Here is a 20,749-nt window from a genome sequence, read left to right as displayed (position 1 = left end):
AATAGATCTGGAGGTTTCGGGGTCTCTGGGGGAGCTGTTTTTTGAGGTAGAGACACCAAATTTTTAGTATAGTATTTAGTGCCTCTCCCCAAAGTACCCCCCAAGTTTCAAAACGATTGGACCAGGGGGTCCAATTCTATAAGCCCCAAAAGAAGGTCCCTATTTCCTTTGGAAGGAAGACATTTTAAAAGGTGTGCTGTCCCTTTAAATGTGATGACCAGAACTCCCTTGGAGTTCAATTATGCTTGTTCCTGACTCCGCCCCCAATGTCTCCTGGCTCTGCTCCCAAAATCCCCAGATATTTCTTGAATTGGACTTGGCAACCCTACCTGAACAGTCCATGTCTAGGGTTGCCAGATGTAGGTTGGAAAATACATGGAGATTCCAATTTTAAATTTGCTCAGGAAAAAAGGGACCTGGCCTGTTACTCATAATGGCCGCCAAATTATTGATAGCTTCAAAATGGAAAAGCCCTTCTAAACCGACTCAGTCCCAATGGCTCCTGAAAATTTGGGATGTCCTAGCGATTGATAAATTAGCTTCTCAGATCATCCAGCAAGAAGTTCCACTATGCAGAAACACTTTTATAGAGTGCTGGTTTTCTTTTTTTCGAATATATTGAAAACTCTAATGAAGAATATTGTAAAGTACCTGAAAAATACAAAATGTTTATGTTTTATTGATTAGAAAGGAGAGATTTAGTACTTATATTAATCACTATCTATATGTATTTATAAATAAGTATATGACCCCTAGACAGCACAGTTGTTTATTGTGCTTTAACAATTGTAATTCTTTTACTCTGTATTGATTGATTATAGTAATGTTATGCTTATTGAATGATTTAAATAAACAGTAAAAAAAAAAATACCTGGAGATTTTGGGGGGGGGGGTGAATCTGGGAGAGGGCAGGGTTTGGGGTGGGGAGGGAGGGGCCTCAGCATGGCCCAAGGCCTTAGACTCTTCCTTTTAAAGCAGCCATTTTCTACAGGGGAACTGACTAGATGGACCACTTTGTCTGATCCAGCAGAGCTCTTCTTATGTTTTTATGGAAACTGTTTTCTCAAGGACCTCTGTTCTCTTCACCTGCCTCCCTGCCCCAAAGAACCAATAAAGTGATGTTTATAAGGACAGTGCAGAAGCCCCGTGGTGCAGAGTGGTAAAGCTGCAGTACCACAGTCCAAGCTTTGCTCATCACCTGAGTTCGATCCTGGCGGACGCTGGGTTTAGGTAGCCAGCTCAAGGTTGACTCAGCCTTCCATCCTTCTGAGGTTGGTAAAATGAATACCCAACTTGCTTGGGGGTAAAGTGTAAATTACTGGGGAAGGAAATGGCAAACCACCCCGTAAAAAGTCTGCTGTGAAAACGTTGTGAAAGCAACATCACTCCAGAGTCAGAAATGACTGGTGCTTGCACTGGAGACTACCTTGACCTTTTATAAGGACAGTGCAGTGAGAAGCAGGAGTTATGGAGATCTGCAGGAAGGAAATTCTATGAAATTCATACTTTTATTAAACACATCTGAACTTTACATCTGCTGCAGAAATCTCAGACCAGGGGAATCAAAGGATAAGTATTATGGTTTGCAGTGTCTTAGCAGTGGGGTTACAGATATTTCTGTTTGTTGGGGGGAAGATTACCCAACTGATTTCTCTAAAGCCCCTCTTGGAAATTGGGCAGCCACCCCAGGTAACAGATTGCAGATGATATCTTTCCTAGCACTGCCTTCAAGAACAAACCCCTTCTTGACTTGTAAAACAGCTCAGGGCTAGCTGTTACATGGAGTAAATTAAAACCAGCACACAAAAGGCAAATAATATGCTTGAAATACTGATATAATGTGGAGGTGGGTAAGGTGTGGACATTTATTTATTTATTTATTTATTACATTTGACTTATATCCCGCCCTCTCCGCAAGCGGACTCAGGGCGGCTCACAGTATCATTTACACAGTTAAACTAATAAAATATATAAAACCATAATTTACAATTCACAGTTTAAAAACATATTACAATTTTTAAAAACCATTATATAGTGGCATTAAAATTCCAAACAGTGATCACCGGCAATCTGTGTGATGTCTGGTGGCAGCCATCTTTCCATCAAGCATCGAAGGCCTGCTTGAACAACTCGGTCTTACAGGCCCTGCGGAACGGAGACAGATCTCGCAGGGCCCGTACGGCTTCTGGAAGGGCATTCCAAAGCTCTGGTGCTGCCACCGAAAAGGCCCTAGATCTTGTCACGCATAGCCTGGCTTCTTTTGGTCTGGGGACCGAGAGTAGGTTTTTTGCCCCCGACTGCAGTGCTCTCTGGGGGATATATGGATATATGGTCCTGTAGATATGCAGGTCCCTGACCATAAAGGGCTTTAAAGGTCAATACCAACACCTTGAAGCGAACTCGGAACACAACAGGTAGCCAGTGCAGCTCTTTCAGCACTGGCTGAATGTGCTCCCATCGTGGCAGCCTCATTAGCAGCCGTGCCGCAGCATTCTGCACAAGCTGTAGTCTCCGGGTTTGCGTCAAGGGTAGCCCCATGTAGAGAGCATTACAGTAATCTATTCTTGAGGTGACCGTAGAATGGATTACCATCGCTAAATCGTTGTGCTCCAGGAAAGGAGCCAGTGATGTTTGTTAGGAGAAAAAGGGAAATGTCCTTGGTTTTACCTTTGAAAATGCTGAATGGTTTATCTTCAGATAGCATAAATCTTTTGCCTTTTACTAAAATGTTGAAGGGTGAGCCAGGGTGGTGTAGTGGTTAAGAGCAGCGGATTCTATTCTGGAGAACCAGATTTGATTCCCCACTCCTCCTCCACATGAAACCATGTGGTGGGTGACCTTGGGTCAATCACGGGTCTCTCAAGAGCAGTTCTCTCAGAATGCTCTCTTAGCCCCCCCCCACCCTCACAGAATACTTGTTGTAGGGAGAGGAAGGGAAGGAGATTGTGAGCCACTCTGAGTGAAGGGCGGGGTATAAATCCAATTCTCCTCCTCGTCCTCCTGTCAGTCCTACCCCTGGTTCTTCAGTAAACAGTCCTTTTGATTTCAAAATGGTCGCGTTTATTAAGACATCAGGTGAAGTATAGACTTAACTGTTGTTACCAACCGTTTAAGAGCCCCGTGGTGCAGAGTGGTAAAGCTGCAGTACTGCAGTCGGAGCCCTCTGCTCACGACCTGAGTTCGATCCCAGCGGAAGCTGGATCAGGTAGCCGGCTCCAGGTTGACTCAGCCTTGGTAAAATGAGTACCCAGCTTGCTGGGGGGGAAAGTGTAGATGACTGGGGAAGGCAATGGCAAACCACCCCATAAAAAGTCTGTTGTGAAAACGTTGTGAAAGCAACATCACCCCAGAGTCGGAAATGACTGGTGCTTGCACAGGGGACTACCTTTACCTTTTAGCAACAGTTTGGAACTGTAAGAAAGCTGTAAATATGGATCCTTGTTGAAGTGCCTTGCCACAATTGAAGCTTAGAGAAAGCCTGAGAAGTGAAAACAGGTTCTGAGTGTCCAGAGACCTCAATTAGCTCTTATCAATTTAAAGACTGAACAACACTGCACATTGTTAATCTTTGTCGGCTGCCTTGGTTGCCCATTTCTCGGCATTCCGGAGGTGGTCTTTTACTGCATTTCATCCTGGGAGCTCAGTACTTGCACTTCCTATAGGAAAGACTGTGTGACTGAATAGCAGGACTTTTACAAGAAATTCATTAGGTGTATTGTTCCCTTCTCCCTTACGTTTCGTTCACTTGTGTAAATTGTTGTTTAAGCTTTATAAATATTGAGTACAAAAGTGAAAGTGAATCTTTGTAGCTTTAAGAGATAAGTCTCAAGACATTCTGGTACACAGAAGTGCTGCTTTGGATCCCCCGCCCCACTATCCTTTTCTCACTTTGGTTGCTTAATCCCCAGATGGGGGCAGGAAATCACCTGGTTTGGAGGCCCTCTCCCTGCTTCAGAGTCATTAGAAAGCGGGGGGCATTATCTGCTGGGCACTCCATTATTCCCTGTGGAGACTGATTCCCATAGGGTATAATGGAAAATTGATCTGTGAGTATCTGGGGCTCTGAGGGGGCTGTCTTTTGAGGTAGAGGCACCGAATTTGCAGTATAGCATCCAGTGCTTCTTCTCAAAATGCCTTCCAAGTTTCAAAAAGATTGGACAAGGGGGTCCAATTCTATGAGCCCCAAGAGAAGGTGCTCCTATCTTCATTATTTCCAATGGAGGGGAGGCATTTAAAAAGTGTCCAGTTCCTTTAAATGTGATGGCCATTTAACCCACTTCCTGATTATCTTAAACCTACACAGATCAACTTGACATCATTTCAATGGCGGAAAACACCATGATGCCCGAGGAAATCGAACTGGAAATGGCCAAGATCCAGCGGCTTCGGGAAGTGTTAGTCAGAAGAGAGTCAGAACTCCGGTTCATGTAAGTAAATAGACGCCCTTATGGGGTGGGGGAGAGATTCAACCATTTTGGAGAAGAATGAGCAAATGGGTTGGGGTATCAGGTTTTAAATATAGCAGCACCTGCAGTGCAGATTTCAACAAAGCAGCCCAAGTCAAACATTTAAAAAATCCCCCTATATGGAAGTCTTAGTGGAGCATACGCTGAACATGAGTCAACAGTGTGATGCAGTGGCTAAAAAGGCAAATGTAATTTTGGGCTGTATCAACAGAAGTATAGTGTTCAGATCACGTGATGTGATGGTATCGCTTTACTCTGCTCTGGTAAGACCTCATTTGAAGTATTGTGTTCAGTTTTGGGCACCACATTTTAAGAAGGATATAGACAAGCTGGAACGGGTCCAGAAGAGGGCGACGAAGATGGTGAGGGGTCTGGAGACCAAGTCCTATGAGGAAAGGTTGAAGGAGCTGGGGATGTTTAGCCTGGAGACGAGGCAGCTGAGAGGTGATATGATCACCATCTTCAAGTACCTGAAGGGCTATCATCTAGAGGGTGGTGTGGAATTGTTTTCTGTGGCCCCAGAAGGTAGGACCAGAACCAGTAGGTTGAAATTAAATCAAAAGAGTTTGCCCCCCGAGATCAGAATAAAGAGTAAGACACAATGCATTGGTATAAACTTGGGCCACTTTATTAACAGAATAACAAACGGCAAGGGCACCCAACCAGCAGCCTGGCCAGGGCTAGGGGTCACCACGACCGCTTCCCTGCCATTAGTGGGCAAGAGACCCAGCCCCCCAGCCAGAGCTGCGTGACTCAGCTCCCGCCAGGCAGGCCCAGCAGGGAGGCACGCACCAGAGGGCCCAAACCCAGACGCATGTCTTGATGGAAAGGCACCCTCTAGCCGGGCCTCCAGGATGGTCTGCATTCTCCACACCCCGGGTCACCAAACCCCAAGGTTGATCATGCCAGACCCCTAATTCCCCAAAAGGGGGATGCTTCACAGTCCTCCCCTAGCTACATAGTGCCCTAAATCCCCAAAACCTGCCACTACTAAGGCCAAGTCTCTCCTTAGGGCTTAGCGCCCACCAGGAGGCCCAAAGCCACCCGCAACCCTTGCCGCAAATCTCTCAGGAAAAGCATATTATCCTTTTCCGAGAGATGCACCCCATCCCCTCTGTAGAGGTCAGGAAATTTCGATGAAATGTCCGGATGGGGCAGATAGTGGCCCAACCCTCCTTCTAACAGCTTCTTAAACCCCTTATTAGCCTTATACTGGGTCCTCTCAATGGCTGCTGGGCCCCAAGCACAGCGCCAAACAAGGCGGGGCAGCATGGCTGACCAAATTACGGTGGTCCCAGGCCATCGCTCCCGAATGTGCTGAAAATCATCCCGGGTCTGCCAAACCAAGGCCTTGCCCTTTAAGAGCCCCAGATCATTACCTCCCAGGTGAACAATTAAAACCTGAGGAGGAGGAGGAGGACCCGCACTATCTTGAAATAACAAAGGCAGCAGGCCCGGCCACTGAAGGCCCCGGCGCCCCCACCATTCGATACAAACATGTTGGCTGTCCCAGCTGAAAGCTGACCGAAGTTCTCTGCGCCCGGTGAGCGGCCCAAAACACATGGCCACAGATGAGAACTCGGCTCCTCTGGCCAGGAACAACAGCGTCTAAAGAGAAAAAACAGTTAAACAAGAACAGAACCACTAACCATCCAACAATAAATCACTTAAGGCCTGAGGAAAGGTCGAATATAAGACTTGTAGGCCAATGAACGCCAGTGGCTCAAGCGCTAAATGGAAGAGGACGGGTACTCCATAGTGGCAGCCATTGAAGCTGCTCCAATTCTAAAGGAGTGGGTCCCAAACCGCACCCCCCCACAACCCCAGTTCACCTAAAGCCCGTGATGTCACCGCCCAAAACTGATGCTTTGTCAACGGGCTACCATCACAATGGCAAAATAAAAACCCATCTTTGGGCCCCTGAACTGCTAAATAAGCAGCCTGCGCAACAACTGGACACAGCTCAAGCTCTGAACAACTACCCAGCTCAAATACGGTACCTTTTCGCAACCGATCCGTCTTAGAGCGACGGACAGTAATAACCGCCTTTCCCATAGACAGTTCCAGGTCCCTTAATAACAGAGCCTTACCAGAAACGATGTGCCACCAGCTCACTGAGCCCCCCAAAAGGCTACTAAAGACGTGGCATGAAACAAACATGCTTCAAAAGAAGAAGCACACACCATGTCCCAAATCCCCTGGGTCCAGCCTCTCTGGCCCACCTTTCCAGCATCTTTCGAATACGAAAATCAGCTGTTTCCTCCCTATAACCCAGCGCCTTACTGGCAAAAGACAATGCAGACAGGTGCCCCCTAATGGATTGCACAGCCAATCCTTTACCTCGAAACGAAACACAGTAATGGAGCAACTGCTCCACCGGGAGGGGCCAAACCATGCGATACCCTACCTCAGCCCTAAAGTCTCCAAACTGCCGCACAGCCCATTCGTAAGACTTCCGGGTGCTAGGCGCAATGGCTAGGCCTCTCGCTCTGCAGGCCTCGGCTCTCCAATCAGCCATAGCTCCTGGGGCATTGGCACCGCCTCTCTGTCGGCTAGGCTTCCCAAGCCTCCCGCCCTGGCGGGAGAATACTGGATTTTCAGCCTCTTTTCCCGCTTTCCATAACTCTGGAAGCGGGGGGAGGAGGGGGGAATGGCACCAAGGAGCATTTGCGTCGTCCGGGGAGGAGGTGCTGAGCCTGGCAAGGGAATCTTGAGAAGGGAGGCTGGCTCGCCAGCGAGCGGGTGGAGGTGGCTGCCGAACGCAGGCGGGTCTTGACGGACTCCAATGCCCGATGCTTCTCCTCCTCCCTTCCCTTCCCACCCAGCCCCGTTGCAGCAGCCGTTCTTCCTTTTCGCAAGCTGCTTCCCGCGCCCAGTCAGCTGGCTGGGGGTGGGGGGGGAAGAGAAGCCCCGCCTGCAAAGGACCATGTGCCTTTGCACCTCCGGAGGCTTGATTGCAAGGCTCCACTTTGGGATGGTGTGACTGCTGCTGTAAAGAAGCTGGCAGCAACTCGTGAGTAGAAAGGCCAGTCCCTCGCTTCAGTTGCCAGAAAGGGGGGGGGAGGGAGGAGGAGAGGGAAACGTCTTCATTATTCCCTATGTGGAGATCAATTCTCATAGGGTATAATGGGGAATTAATCTGGAGGTTTTGGGGGCTCTGGGGGAGCTGTTTTTTGAGGTAGAGGCACCAAATTTTCAATATAGTATCTAGTGCCTCTCCCCAAAGTACCCTCCAAGTTTCAAAACGATTGGACCAGGGGGTCCAATTCTATGAGCCCCAAAAGAAGGTGCCCCTATTCTTTGTTATTTCCTATAGAAGGAAGACATTTTAAAAAGTGTGCTGTCCCTTTAAATGTGATGGCCAGAACTCTCTTGGAGTTCAATTATGCTTGTCACACCCTTGTTCTTGGCTCCGCCCCAATGTCTCCTGGCTCCACCCCCAAAGTCTCCTGGCTCCACCCCCAAAGTCCCCAGATATTTCTTGAATTGGACTTGGCAACCCTACTGTCGGCATCTGGGGCCAGCTGACGAAACCTCTCCATCTGTTTATGAGACAGAGCGTCAGCCACCCCGTTACTCACCCCAGGAACATGCTGGGCTAAAAACAAAATATTAAGCCGCAAACAATGCAGAGTGAAGGCCCTCACCAACCTCATCACCCGCCGGGATTTGGATGAAAGGGAATTAATGACGTGGGCTACTGCCATATTATCACACCAAAAATGAACTGTTTGATTGGCCATATCCTTCCCCCACAGCCAAACCGCGACTAAAATGGAAAAGAACTCGAGAAACGTAAGATCTTGGTTCACACCTACCTGCCCCCAGGAGTCTGGCCAACTATCAGTGCACCAATGTTCGTGGAAATAGACTCCAAAACGCAAGGACCCAGCAGCATCAGACATGACCTGGAGCTCAGCTTCAAGCCTCATGTCTACTCTCCAAAAAGAGACTCCATTAAAGGACTCCAAAAATTCCTGCCAAACCCTCAAATCATCCCTCATGCTTCAGGTAACCCAAGTTCTATGCTGTGGCAAGCGTAACCCTGCCATAGCATCACAGAGCCTTCTAAGAAAAGCCCTCCCCGGAGCAACCACTTTGCACGCAAAGTTGAGGTGCCCAACCAGTTGCTGCAACTCCAGCAAGGTAACCTTCTGCACAACAGTATCAATCTCGATCCCCCAAAAGGTCAGCTTTTGGGCCGGACATTCCGTTTTTTCTGGAGCCAAAGGGACCCCAAGCTCCATCGCCAGCTCAGAAAGCCAGGCAGCAGCTGCCTGCAACACCCAGTCCCCTTGGGACCCACAAAAAGGCAGTCGTCCAAATAATGAACAACATCCTGGAAACCCACTTTCTCCTGCACAGCCCATGACACAGAGCAGCCCATTGGCAATGCTCTATCCATGTAAATGGCCTTCAAAAGAAAACCCCAAAAGCTCAAAATCATCGGGATGTACCGGCAAAAGGTGAAATGCAGATTTAATATCGCATTTTGCCAACTCTGCACCCACCCCGCAGCGTTTCACCACGGCAACAGCCTGGTCGAAGCTGGTATACCTAACAGAGCATCAGGAATCCGATCGTTCACAGACTTCCCCCTAGGGCAGGAGAGATGGTGAATCAAACAAAATTCACTAGGCACCTTCTTTGGCACCACGCCCAATGGCGAAACCCTAAGAGTGCCCACTGGGGGATGTGAAAAGGGGCCCAAGATCCTACCCTCCACCAATTCCTTGGCAATCTTGTCCCTAACAACCTGCTCCAAACCGTTAACTGACTTAAGGTTCCCAGACATAAAGGGGACTCGAAGCCCCTGAAAAGGGATCCTAAAACCAACTTTAAAACCTTCCAACAAATATCAGCCTTTCGAGAATACCTTGACAGCCAATGCCTAAGAGGTCCCGCCCTTAGCGGGCTGGGCCCCTTTTCTAGCCGGATACGATCCTCCACCCCCACCCGGTTTCTTTGCATTCTTACGCCCACAAGCTCTGGGGCAACTATCAGAGGAGTGGGACCCACTGCACATGGGGCATTCCTGCTTGAACTGGCAAGCCTTCCTGCTACACACCCCAAGGGAGCCAAATTCCCAGCAGAGCAAGCGGGGTTGAACCACCTGCCCTGCTGAACCGCAGGGAGAGCCTGATGAAGCTGAAGAGGATGTGGATGACTGGCTCACCAGGTGACCGCTATCAGAGCGATCACCCAGGTTAGGCCTAGCCGGGGACATAACCTGCAGCCACAGCTGCTGATGGATATGATCCCACTGAAGAGACGGATACAGGGCAGCCCTCATCCGAAACTCCTGATCGTACTGCAACCAGGCGGGTCTACTAAATGCTGTGTAGCCCTTATAAATTATATCCAAATATTAGAAAAGGGCAGCTGTCTGCCATGGCTGCGCCCAGGCAATCACCCCGGCATAAATACAGAACCCCGGAAGCCAATTTGACCAGGTCCACTCTACCTTACGCTTTTTTAATTTCTCCTCTTTTTCATCCAACTCCTCATCTTTTTTCTCTAACTCTCAAAAGAGAAGAGAAAAAATATCCACATACTCGCCTTTCAGAATTTTCTCCTTGGTTGCAGGTAGCAAGTGGTCCCCTAATGGCAAGGCAACATCCCCAAGGGGCAAGGCTGTAAAAGGCACCATCCCATAAGGAGAAGGTGCTACCATAAGGGAACCTGCCGTGCCAAGATGCCCTGCACCCAGATAACCACAAGGACCACCTTGCCCGCTTGGCCAAACCCAATTCGGGAATGAACCCATTCCCAGGAAAGCAGGCACCCCCGGACTCGCAGCGGAAGTACCCTGCTCGGCCACCAAGGCAGGCCCCCATGTTCCCCAGCCCCAAGCTGCCAATTATCCCCAGACCTACCTCCAAATCCAGCAGGAACCAATGGCAAACAGACTCCTGATGTTCCAGCTGCTGCCACCGTACCCACATCAGGACCGCTGGGGCCAACATCCCTGCCAGGGACGACTCCACCAGACTTGCCCTCAAGAATAGACAGCCTAGTAAGAATATTAGCCTGCATACCCTTCTTGGAGGCCTTAACTCCTTCCACCCCTCCTGGAGAAGGGATACCTGACGCCTGCTCCAAAGCCCTCAACCTACTTATAATATTAGCATCGACCGCTACATCACCCTCCTCATTAGAGGAGGATGACGGGGGTGGTGGCCTCTTAGCAGGAGCCTTGGGTGCCTTAGGCGCTGGCTTCTTGCCCCTGGGCTTACCCGGCCCTTTACTTCCTGCCATTCTCACAAAATGGCCACTTACAGATGCCTCCTAAAATGGCTGCTACCCTTTCACCAAGAAAGGGACTTAAAATGGCCACTCACCAGTGCCTCTCCAAAGCCACCCTCCCTCACAAAGAAGGGACTTAAAATGGCTGCCCTATTCAAAGACACCCCTCTCAATGAAGGAACTCAAAATGGCCGACTCAGACTCACCCCTTACTCAATAAGGCAGTTCCCAGCAACCAAGTCGCACCAAACACCCCCCAGGGACTCAAGCCTACCCCAAATGCTTCCCAAGAAAAAGGGGGAAAGGGTGGACCACCCCAGGCTCCAAATAGGGTTGCCAATCCCCAGGTGGGGGCAGGGGATCCCCCGGTTTGGAGACCCTCCCCCCGCTTCAGGGTCATCAGAAAGCGGGGGGAGGGGAGGGAAATGTCTGCTGGGAACTCTATTATTCCCTATGGAGATTTATTCCCATAGAAAATCATGGAGAATTGATCCGCAGGTATCTGGGGCTCTGGGAGGGCTGTTTTTGGGGGTAGATGCACCAAATTTTCAGTATAGCATCTAGCGCCTCTCCCCAAAATAACCCCCAAGTTTAAAAAGATTGGACCAGGGGGTCCAATTCTATGAGCCCCGAAAGAAGGTGCCCCTATCTTTCATTATTTCCTATGGAAGGAAGGCATTGAAAAGGTGTGCTGTCCCTTTAAATGTGATGGCCAGAACTCCCTTTGAAATTCAATTATGCTTGTCACAGCCTTGATCTTGGCTCCACCCCTAATATTTCCTGGCTCCACCCCCAAAGTCTTGAATTGGATTTGGCAACCCTAGCTCCAAAATACCCCCCAAGAAAAGGGGATAAGGCAGACCACCCCAGGCCCCACAGAAGAACTGAAAGGCGGGCCCCCAGCAGACCACCCCAAGGCACAACCGAAACACTCCACCCCAGGCAGGAAAGAGAAAACCCCAGCCAGAGCCCCCAGTCAGAGCCCCCAGCCAACCCCTAGCCCAGCAAACCACTCGGCCAAGGGAAAGGGCCACCGCCGAGCCTTCAGCTGCTCTCCGCCACCCCAAGGGACCCTGCAGGAAGCCGCTGCCAAGCATTTCATCACGCCCCAAAACAGGAGCCGCCGCTGCTGCCACAACGAAAGAGCCTCATCCGATCGTCCCGAGGGCTGTCACTTCCTGACCGTTAGAGCGATTCCTCGGGAAGTGATGGGCTCTCCTTCCTTGGAGGTTTTTAAACAGAGGCTAGATGGCCATCTGACAGCAATGAAGATCCTGTGAATTTAGGGGGGAGGTGTCTGTGAGTTTCCTGCATTGTGCAGGGGGTTGGACTGGATGGCCCTGGAGGTCCCTTCCAACTCTATGATTCTAAGTCAGCTGATTTTGAAATGAATGGACACATGCAAAAATTGGGATTTGATTTATCATATAAATACAACTTTTTAATAGCTGTTTTGTAGTCGTGGGGAGGGATAGAAAGCCTTTTATTATTTAAAATGCAAGATCCACATTGGTAAGCATTGGAGAACTACTCATCTGACTAGAAGAGTGCTTGTGTGCATAGGGAAAGATGTAGACTTGCCAAGTTCCTGCCAGGAGTGGGTTTCCCACCCAATTTTGGGGCCTCCAATCTACCACCCCATAACAGGCCAGCAGGGGGAGCCCCACCTTGAAGACCTGGCATTGATGTTATTGAGCCGGGCATGAAAGCAGAAATATTAAGGGTTTGACATCAATGGCTTGATGCAGAATTAATATGCACCTTTGCTATAGCAGACCCAGGGTGCAGTCTAGGACTAGAAGGGAACTTGGAGGCCATCTACTCCAGCCTCCTGCTCAGTACAGCTACAGCATTTTGGGGCTGATGGAATTGAAACTTGGGGGCGGGGTTAGGAGAGGCACCAGATGCTATGCTGAAAATTTGTTGCCTCTACCTCAAAAAACACCTTCTTCCAAGGCCCCAGATACCCACAAACCAATACCCCATTATACCCTAAGGAAACTAGTCTCTACAGGGTACAATGGAGTGCTCATCAGACATTGCCCCCTCCACATTTTCTGATAACCATGAACTGGGGGGGGGGGGAGGACCTCCAAACCAGGGGATCCCCTGCCCCCAACTGGGGATTGGCAAGCCTACAATGAGGAGCTTGGAGCAGATTCACAGCACGGTTTAGGCTCACTTTCTGGAAATGAGAACCTGTCAACACGATAAGGAAAGATGTCAGCATGACCGTGCGATTGGAACAAAGAACACACCTGCTGCCACCCAATCAAACAAATACCTGGCTATTAAATTCTGTACAGACACAGTGAGTCAGTGGAAAATCTGTAGAAGCGATGCATTTCCCTTGATATTTTCTCTACCAAACAGCACAAAGGATTTGTAATAAAATGGTTTACGAAAGGCTACAGTGGGAGCCATCTGTCTGCCTTAGTTTATTCGCCGCTTTTCCTTCTCCCGGCCTGTGTGCTCCTCATTTCCAGCTTGCCCTTTTGATTTCACCAGCGTTTGTGCCTGCAGCTCTGCTTCCTGCTGCTTCTCCCTCCCTGATCAGAAGACTGAAGGGACGGAGCCCATCTGACAAGCAAAGTTTTGCATCCAACTGTTCCCCCTTATTTTTCCCTTAGACATCTCTCCTGACATCTGCTCCGGCAAACCACACTTCGGGTCTTTTAAGCAGAGGATTGCCAGCCTCTTTCTTTTTCAGCTGGTCTTCAACTGGCAGAGATCAGCTTCCCTGGAGAAAATAACAGTTTCGGGGTACACATAAATATAATAAACGCACACTCACCAAAATAAACAATATTTAGATATGATAAGAAGTGTTCCCTCTAAGGTGAGTTAGTGTGAGCTAGCTCACAGATTTTTAGCCTCCAGCTCACATATTTTTGTCTTAGCTCAAGAAAAATGACCCCAGAGCACAATAATTTATTCAGGAGCTCACAACTTTAATGCCAGTAGCTCACAAAGTAGAATTTTTGCTCACAAGACTCTGCAGCTTAGAGGGAACATTGATGATAAGCATAGTATCCAGGGGTAGAATTCTAGCAGGAGCTCCTTTGCATATTAGGGCACCCCCCCCCATGTAACCAATCCTTCAAGAACTTACAAAAAAGAGCCTTTTAAGTTCTTGGAGGATTGGCTACATCAGGGGTGTGTGCCCTAATATGCAAAGGACCTCCTGCTAGAATCCCATCCCTGAAAGTATCTTACTAGAATATTTACAAAAATCTCATTGCCCAACCAGACGGAATAAAGAGGCGGACAAGCATGTTGGAGTAAAACAGAGCCACTTTATTAAACATAACTAGACCAACTAAGATGGCAAGGGGCTGAGAGCAGGACGGGACAAGCCCTTGGGTCAATTCCCCGACCCTGCCCTGTCCTGTACAGGGCGAGCAACCCTGCCCCCGGCACAAGCCAATACATTATGGCTGGTGCCAGGCTGGCCAGGCCTAACTCACCTACCACGGGGCAGCATCAATCTGTCAAGAGAGATCCAACCACGCGAAGGCTCCATTGTGGTCTGCCTTCACCACATTGAGCCGTGAAGTCCATCTGCTGCTTGTGCAGACCACACGCACTCAAACTGGTGCAGCGCCTGGGGTGCTCACCTAATGCATTCTACAGCCCATTCCTCTTCCTGCCAAGCGATCGAATCAGTAACCACCCAACTTAATCTACCGTTATCTAACTATCAAGCAGTACAAAGTAGACGAAAAACACACCCATTCAGGCCAATCCAGTGGGAGTGAAAAAATTCCTACCTAGCCCCTAATAAGGCAACCGGTATAACCTGTACTGCTGCAGGGTGGGCTGAGAGCTCCGGGCAAACTGTGTCAGAGGGGGCAGGGCTGGGGCTAATATAGCCCTGATGCTCTGCCCCCGAGCAGGTCCTGGATGCCCGGGCTTGAGCCTCCGCCTCCCGATCTGGCCGGGCAGGCAAAGAACAGCCCCCGGCCTGTAGCCGCTGCCGAGGCTTGGCTGTAGGGGCCGAATTATACACACAAATTTCAGTCAGTGCATCTCGATAAGTCTGTGAGTAATAGCTTCCAGTAACAGCTTCCACAATCCTGTGGTTTATTTTTCCAGGAGAAAAATAAACTTCAGGGAAGATGAGAGTACTGTTGAATCTTATAATTTTAGATTTATCAAAAAGAGAATCTTAGAATCTCATAAACTGTGACCTGTCCAATTTTATACTTACTCTCCTGCCTCACTTGGGCTTGATCAGACGGCCAAGAAAATGCCCAAATATTTGTCTGAACTAGATAATCCGCAACATCAGAGAGCTGTTATGCTGGCTAGGATGAATGCATTTCCCTCCAGTGTTCTCTGTGGGAGATTTCTTCAAGTCCCCTTTAGCGAGAGACATTGTCTATGCGGGTCAAGCTCACCGGATTCCATCCAGCATATCTTATTGAACTGCCAACTGTACACTAATCTCCGGAAGGTTCTGTTGGATAGTCTTTCCTTACCGTCCTACATTCAAGAAAATAGGATTGATTGCCATTTCCTATTAAAAGATAATCGATATCACAAAAGCTGTTGCCAAATTCTTGGCTGAAATTGTTAAAAATTATTCTAAGCAGGTTTTATTTTAATCTTAGTTTAGCCTTTTATGCTTTGAACAGACATATCTGACTGTTGTTTGGTTGACAAGTTTCTGTATATTTCTTTTCGTTATGCCAATAAAGGTGTGGTTGGATTGGATTGGATTGGATTGGAGAGTACTCGCCAAATCTAGACCTTCGTGGCAGTTTCGCAATCTTCCTCCACTCTCTTTTTCTCACAATAAAATTTCTTGTCACGGAGCCACAGTATACAGCTATTAACATAGGATGTACACACTCACTTCATCAGTCTGTCCCCGGCTCTAGGTCTTTGACAGCCCTGTGAACGAACTATAGCTTCCAATTTGTGACGGATTAGAGTCTGCAGTCTCAGTGGCATTATACTTATCCCCTCCCCAAACTCTGCCATCTCCAGGTTCCATGGGAGACTATCTGCTTGGCATGCAGAATGTCACCAGTTCAATCCTTGGCGCCTCCAAATATCTAGATACTTCCCATTTAACAGCTACTGGACAAAGGCTGTACTTGTCAAAGCTTGGGGCAAGGAGGAAGAATGGGCAGTCATCGGAGTGAAAATAGCCTTCCTCTTGCCCTTTAAAAGTATGATTCATTTGGAAGCAATAAAGACATTCTGTGGGCTGAATCACAGAGGCTAAATCTAACGACAGCAGTGGGGGGGGGGGGGGGACTCTTGTCCAGCAGCACAAAGAATATTTTCAATATCCGGTATTTTGCTAGTGAAGGCTGCTCATGCAATAGAACAAGCAGGACAGCAATGTTCCCTCTAAGCCATGGAATCTTGTGAGCAAAAATTCTACTTTGTGACCTACTGGCCTTCAAGTTGTGACCTACTGGCCTTCAAGTTGTGAGCTATTGCATACATTAGTTCACTCTGGGGCTATTTTTTTCCTGTGCTAAGACAAAAATGTGTGAGCTGGAAGCCAAAAAACTGAGCTAGCTCACACTAACTCAGCTTAGAGGTAACACTGCAGGAGAGCTCTAGTTTCTGATTCATGGGAGGATTTTGCTTAAGCAACTATGGCTGCCAGCCAGGTGGGGCCTGGAGATCTCCCGCTTTTACAACTGGTCTCCAGCTGGCAGAGATCAGCTCCCCTGGAGAAAATGGCTGCTTGGAAGAGTGGACTGTATGGCATTGGACCATGCTGAGGCCCCTCCCTTCCCCAAACCCCACCCTCTCCTGGATCCACTCCAAAGTTTCTCCAACACAGACCTGGCAACCCTGTCGGTAACAGAAGTAATTGGAATGCTCATTTCATCATCAGTTTAAGGTTCCCATTAACAGATTTTCGGGAACAAAGATGTTCCCATCTAGAGTGGACGCCAACCTGGCTGATGAAAGAAAAAAAGATCAATACCAGGGCACAGAAGGGGGGAAAAGCCATTATCCAAAAGGTCAAATGATTCATTCTTTAGGACCAATTTGAGGAATGGACTTAGGTAGCTATAAAACATATCAAGCAATGTGATATAACAGGACTCTTGCTTAGTGACATAGAATAAATGTCAGCTATTTGAGAGCTGGAAGGAAGGATGGAAAATAAAGGAGGGAGAGGGAGGTGGAAAGAAAACAACTTTAAATGCATTTTCTAGGCCCCCCCTCTCAGTTGGCTTGGCAAAGTGATTTAATGAGACAAATACCTTCTCGAAGCCAGCCCACAGGATGCCGGGAGCTTTAAGAGTCACACAATATGTGTGAAAGAGCCACAGTCTGGGTACCCCTGCAGTATACCAAAAACTTGAATCTGATATTTGCTAACTAAACTAAATTTACTAACAGATTTACATAACTGAGAACAGAATTTTGGCTTCTGGCCTTGACACTAATATAGTTTCACACAATTAAGCATTGCTTCTATGGTACTTTTTGGTCTCAGTGTCAGCTTGTATACATTGAAGTTTACTTTATTACCTGCACTGTTTATTTACTGGTAACTAACCTTATGCCTTGTGCTGTACTAACCCCAGTATTGTAGAAGAATGTGGAGAATGGCCGGGAGGGGGGAGCCGAGGTGCCAAAAGGCCTTTTGAAGTGTAAAACATCTAGCCGGTTCCCAGGCACCTAGCAAGGCCACAGCAGGGGAGGAGAGGCAGTTTATGTAGGTGGGAGATATCAGATAGGTGCCCTGGCTATTCTCACCCGAGAAGCCCAGTTTTATTATGGGAAACGATTTAAAACCTTTATGCTTTGATGTGTATCCATATATGCTAGGGTTGCCAAGTCCAATTCAAGAAATATCTGGGGACTTTGGGGGTGGAGCCAGGAGACTTTGGGGCGGAGCCAGGAACAAGAGTGTGACAAGCATAATTGAATTCCAAGAGAGTTCTGGCCATCACATTTAAAGGGACAGCACACCTTTTTAAATGTCTTCCTTCCATAGGAAATAATGAAGGATAAGGGCACCTTCTTTTGGGGCTCATAGAATTGGACCCCCTGGTCCAATCGTTTTGAAATTTGGGGGATACTTTGGGGAGAGGCACTAGATACTATATTGAAAATTTGGTGCCTCTACCTCAAAAAACAGCTCCCCCAGAGCCCCTGAAACCTCCAGATCAATTCCCCATTATACCCTATGAGAAGACGTTTCCCTCTCCACCCCCCTCCCCCCCGCCCCCCCCCTTTCTGGGAAATCTGATGCAGGAGACAGAACTCACTCACCTCCGGAGGTGCAAAGGCACATGGTCCTTTGGGGGCGTGGCTGGGCTCCCCTCCCTTCACCGGCCAGCTGACTGGGGGCGGGAAGCAGCCTGAGAAAACCGAAGAGCTCTGGCTGCTGCGATCGGGGCTGGGTGCGAAGGGCTGCCGTTCTCCTCCTCCCCTCCCCCCCCGCTTTCCCTTTTATGGCCAGCGGGGGGAGGAGGCTCCAAATCGGGAGTCTCCAGGCCTACCGGGGGATTTGGGACCCCTAATATATGCTCATGCTTGCACCTCTCTCATTATTAGTATCAACGAACTTGCGTAGTGAAATGCATTGCTGTAATCAATAAAAGGAAACTTTGTTTTCAACAAAGCTAAGCCTGTTCATTGTTGGAACTTCAATGCCCCTTCGCTGACATACAGGACCTCAAAAATAGCTTGCCAGCTTCCAGTTGGGGCCTGGAGATCTCCCACTTTCACAACTGATCTCCAGCTGACAGAGTTCAGCTCCCCTGGAGAAAATGGAGTATAGAAAAGCCTAGCGTTCCACAGGACAAAGTGACTTACACAACAAAAAAACCTGTGGAAAATAACAAATGAATAATTAAAATTACTTCAAAATTGTAATTAATTTTTAAACACTACAGCATCACATATTATTGCATATTATCACGAATTCATGAATACAATGTGTAAAGTGCAGAGAATAAATTTTCAAAAGCGCTTGCAGTTAATCATGTCCATTGCCGATTTAAGACGCTTGAAGACTATTCACCCGACTCCGTGGGACAAATAAAGTGCCAGTGTCGACCATGTTGCAATTGCAGATGGTTCTTGTTTTTCAAAAAAGAATTTATGATTTTAAGACGTTGCTTTAGACTTTCATCCTTTAAAGAAGTTTGATATATAGTGGATAGTCATCAGCCTCTAACAGTAAAGCCTGTAATACTGTTTCAAGTGTCTTCATCTGAGAGACGTATTCCACTTATCTGTAACCAACACAATGCATCATTCTAACATATATTTCAACACTTCATACAATTCATCCAGGGCATCACAGCTCACCAGCATACCATATTCCTGTGACACTAGCTCTGGAGAAAACCTCAAAGGATCTTCCCTTTATCTTTACAAATTGGAAACAGCTGGTAAAACGTTCTTAAAGCGACATTCCAACCTAAGGGCTGGGAACCCGAGCCTTATTGTTATGTACCACTTACTTTAATCAATACTGAAAAATAAATACCAAAATAGCTTTATATTATAAGAAGCAAGATAAATCCAGGGCTGAATTTAAACCTGTAGGTTCCAACGCATTCATTTTAAAAATCAGGGCAGCTTCTTCCCTGAATAATATCCTTTGAATTTCACTATGAGTTTTGTAGGTCCCTTGATATTTATATAGGATACAAAACCTCATGTCCCTATCAGTATGGTTTACAGATACATAATTTTCCATGAGAGGAGCCTCTATATTTTTGAGAACCTGAGACTGGTGCTCCAGGATCCAGACCCTTATTTGTCTAGTAGTGTTGCCTATGTAAATTCTTGGACAGCCACACAGAATTGCGTACACCACGTTCCGTGACAAACAAGAACTGAGATCTCAACTTAATTTTCATTCCACTGGCTGCTCGGGAGGGTGCTTGGCTGCTTGGAAGAGTGGGCTCTCCTAGAGCAGCTGGCATGCAACGTTGCTGGCGCAATGACATCAGAGGAGGATCCCCCTTCACAGCTGGCGGGTTGGGAACCTCCAGGGCAGGAGAACCTACACCTGGCCCGGGAACTTGGCAGCTCTAGTCATGTGTGCAATATTTGTTCATGTCTTGCAGCTCTCAAACATCTGACGTTTATTCTGTGTGGCTCTTACGTTCAGCAAGTTTGGCCACCCCAGGGTTACAGGTTGAAAAGATACTCCAAGTATGCAACACCAAGCCTGAATCTGACCCTGCAAGCACTGCTGACCTCTGGCCCCAGCAGCAGACCCGGCAGCTACAATCTCTGGCAGCCATGCCGGCCCTCCAGAGGCTGCTTTTGAGGCCACTTAATACGAGTGGCCACATTTGCAGCTTCATGACCACAAGAGCAATTAGAGCTCGTGTAGCTGAGCATGTAGAGGCCTGACTCTGCATCTCTAATAATGAAACTCATTCCAGGCCAGACTCCCATTCTTATTAGTTGGCCAGAGATCTTAATTAGTCTCTGTCCCGCTCTAGCTGTTTCCAATTAGAGTGCACTTTTGTGTTCTGTTCGCCCTTTCAACCCTGCCTCCCCAAATAACTAAAACAAGTTTCCCTTGCGCAGCAATAGTGCTGGCATATGGAGATACACTAAGCTTGCTCTGGAAATAATAATAATTAAAAAATTAGAATAAGGTGATGCAGAATAGTTAATAAGAGTGATCCAAGAGATCCCAGGTTCAAATACCACCTCTAAAGGGGTGAATGTAAGCCAGTATGGAGGACTGGTAAAGAAAAGTGCTCCCATTTTTTGTATTGAGCCCCCGCTCCAATCCTCAAAAGTACTGGTTAGTGTTAGGGTTGCCAAGTCTAATTCAAGAAATATCTGTGGAAGACTTTGGGCATGTGATGGCCAGAACTCCCTTTGGAGTTCAGTTATGCTTGTCACAACCTTGCTCCTGGCCCCACTCCCAAAGTCTTCCCACCCCCAAAGTCCCCAGATATTTCTTGAGTTGGACCTGGAACCCTAGTGCTGGTAAGAAATTTAAGTCACTGCTTTCATACAGCAATGATTCTCCACATAGCTCTCCCTGCTGTGGCAAATGAAGAGCAACAAACAACCGC

General features: G+C 47.9%; 2 protein-coding genes across 2 annotated transcripts in view; one reads left to right on the top strand and one right to left on the bottom strand.

The window, feature by feature from the left end:
• Positions 1-20,749, bottom strand: part of MARF1 (meiosis regulator and mRNA stability factor 1) — a 539,974-nt gene that overhangs the window by 436,281 nt on the left and 82,944 nt on the right. The window lies entirely within an intron of this gene.
• Positions 1-20,749, top strand: part of BMERB1 (bMERB domain containing 1) — a 67,242-nt gene that overhangs the window by 37,413 nt on the left and 9,080 nt on the right. Inside the window, exon 2 of the mRNA XM_060260581.1 lies at positions 4,304-4,427. Coding sequence (XP_060116564.1) covers positions 4,304-4,427 — 124 coding nt within the window. The remainder of the gene's footprint in view (positions 1-4,303; positions 4,428-20,749) is intronic.

This window comes from Heteronotia binoei, chromosome 20, assembly GCF_032191835.1.
Source record: "Heteronotia binoei isolate CCM8104 ecotype False Entrance Well chromosome 20, APGP_CSIRO_Hbin_v1, whole genome shotgun sequence".
Taxonomy (NCBI): Eukaryota; Metazoa; Chordata; class Lepidosauria; order Squamata; family Gekkonidae; genus Heteronotia; species Heteronotia binoei.
Note: the sequence above shows the minus strand (reverse complement) of the source record. Positions and strands in the feature narration are given on the sequence as shown.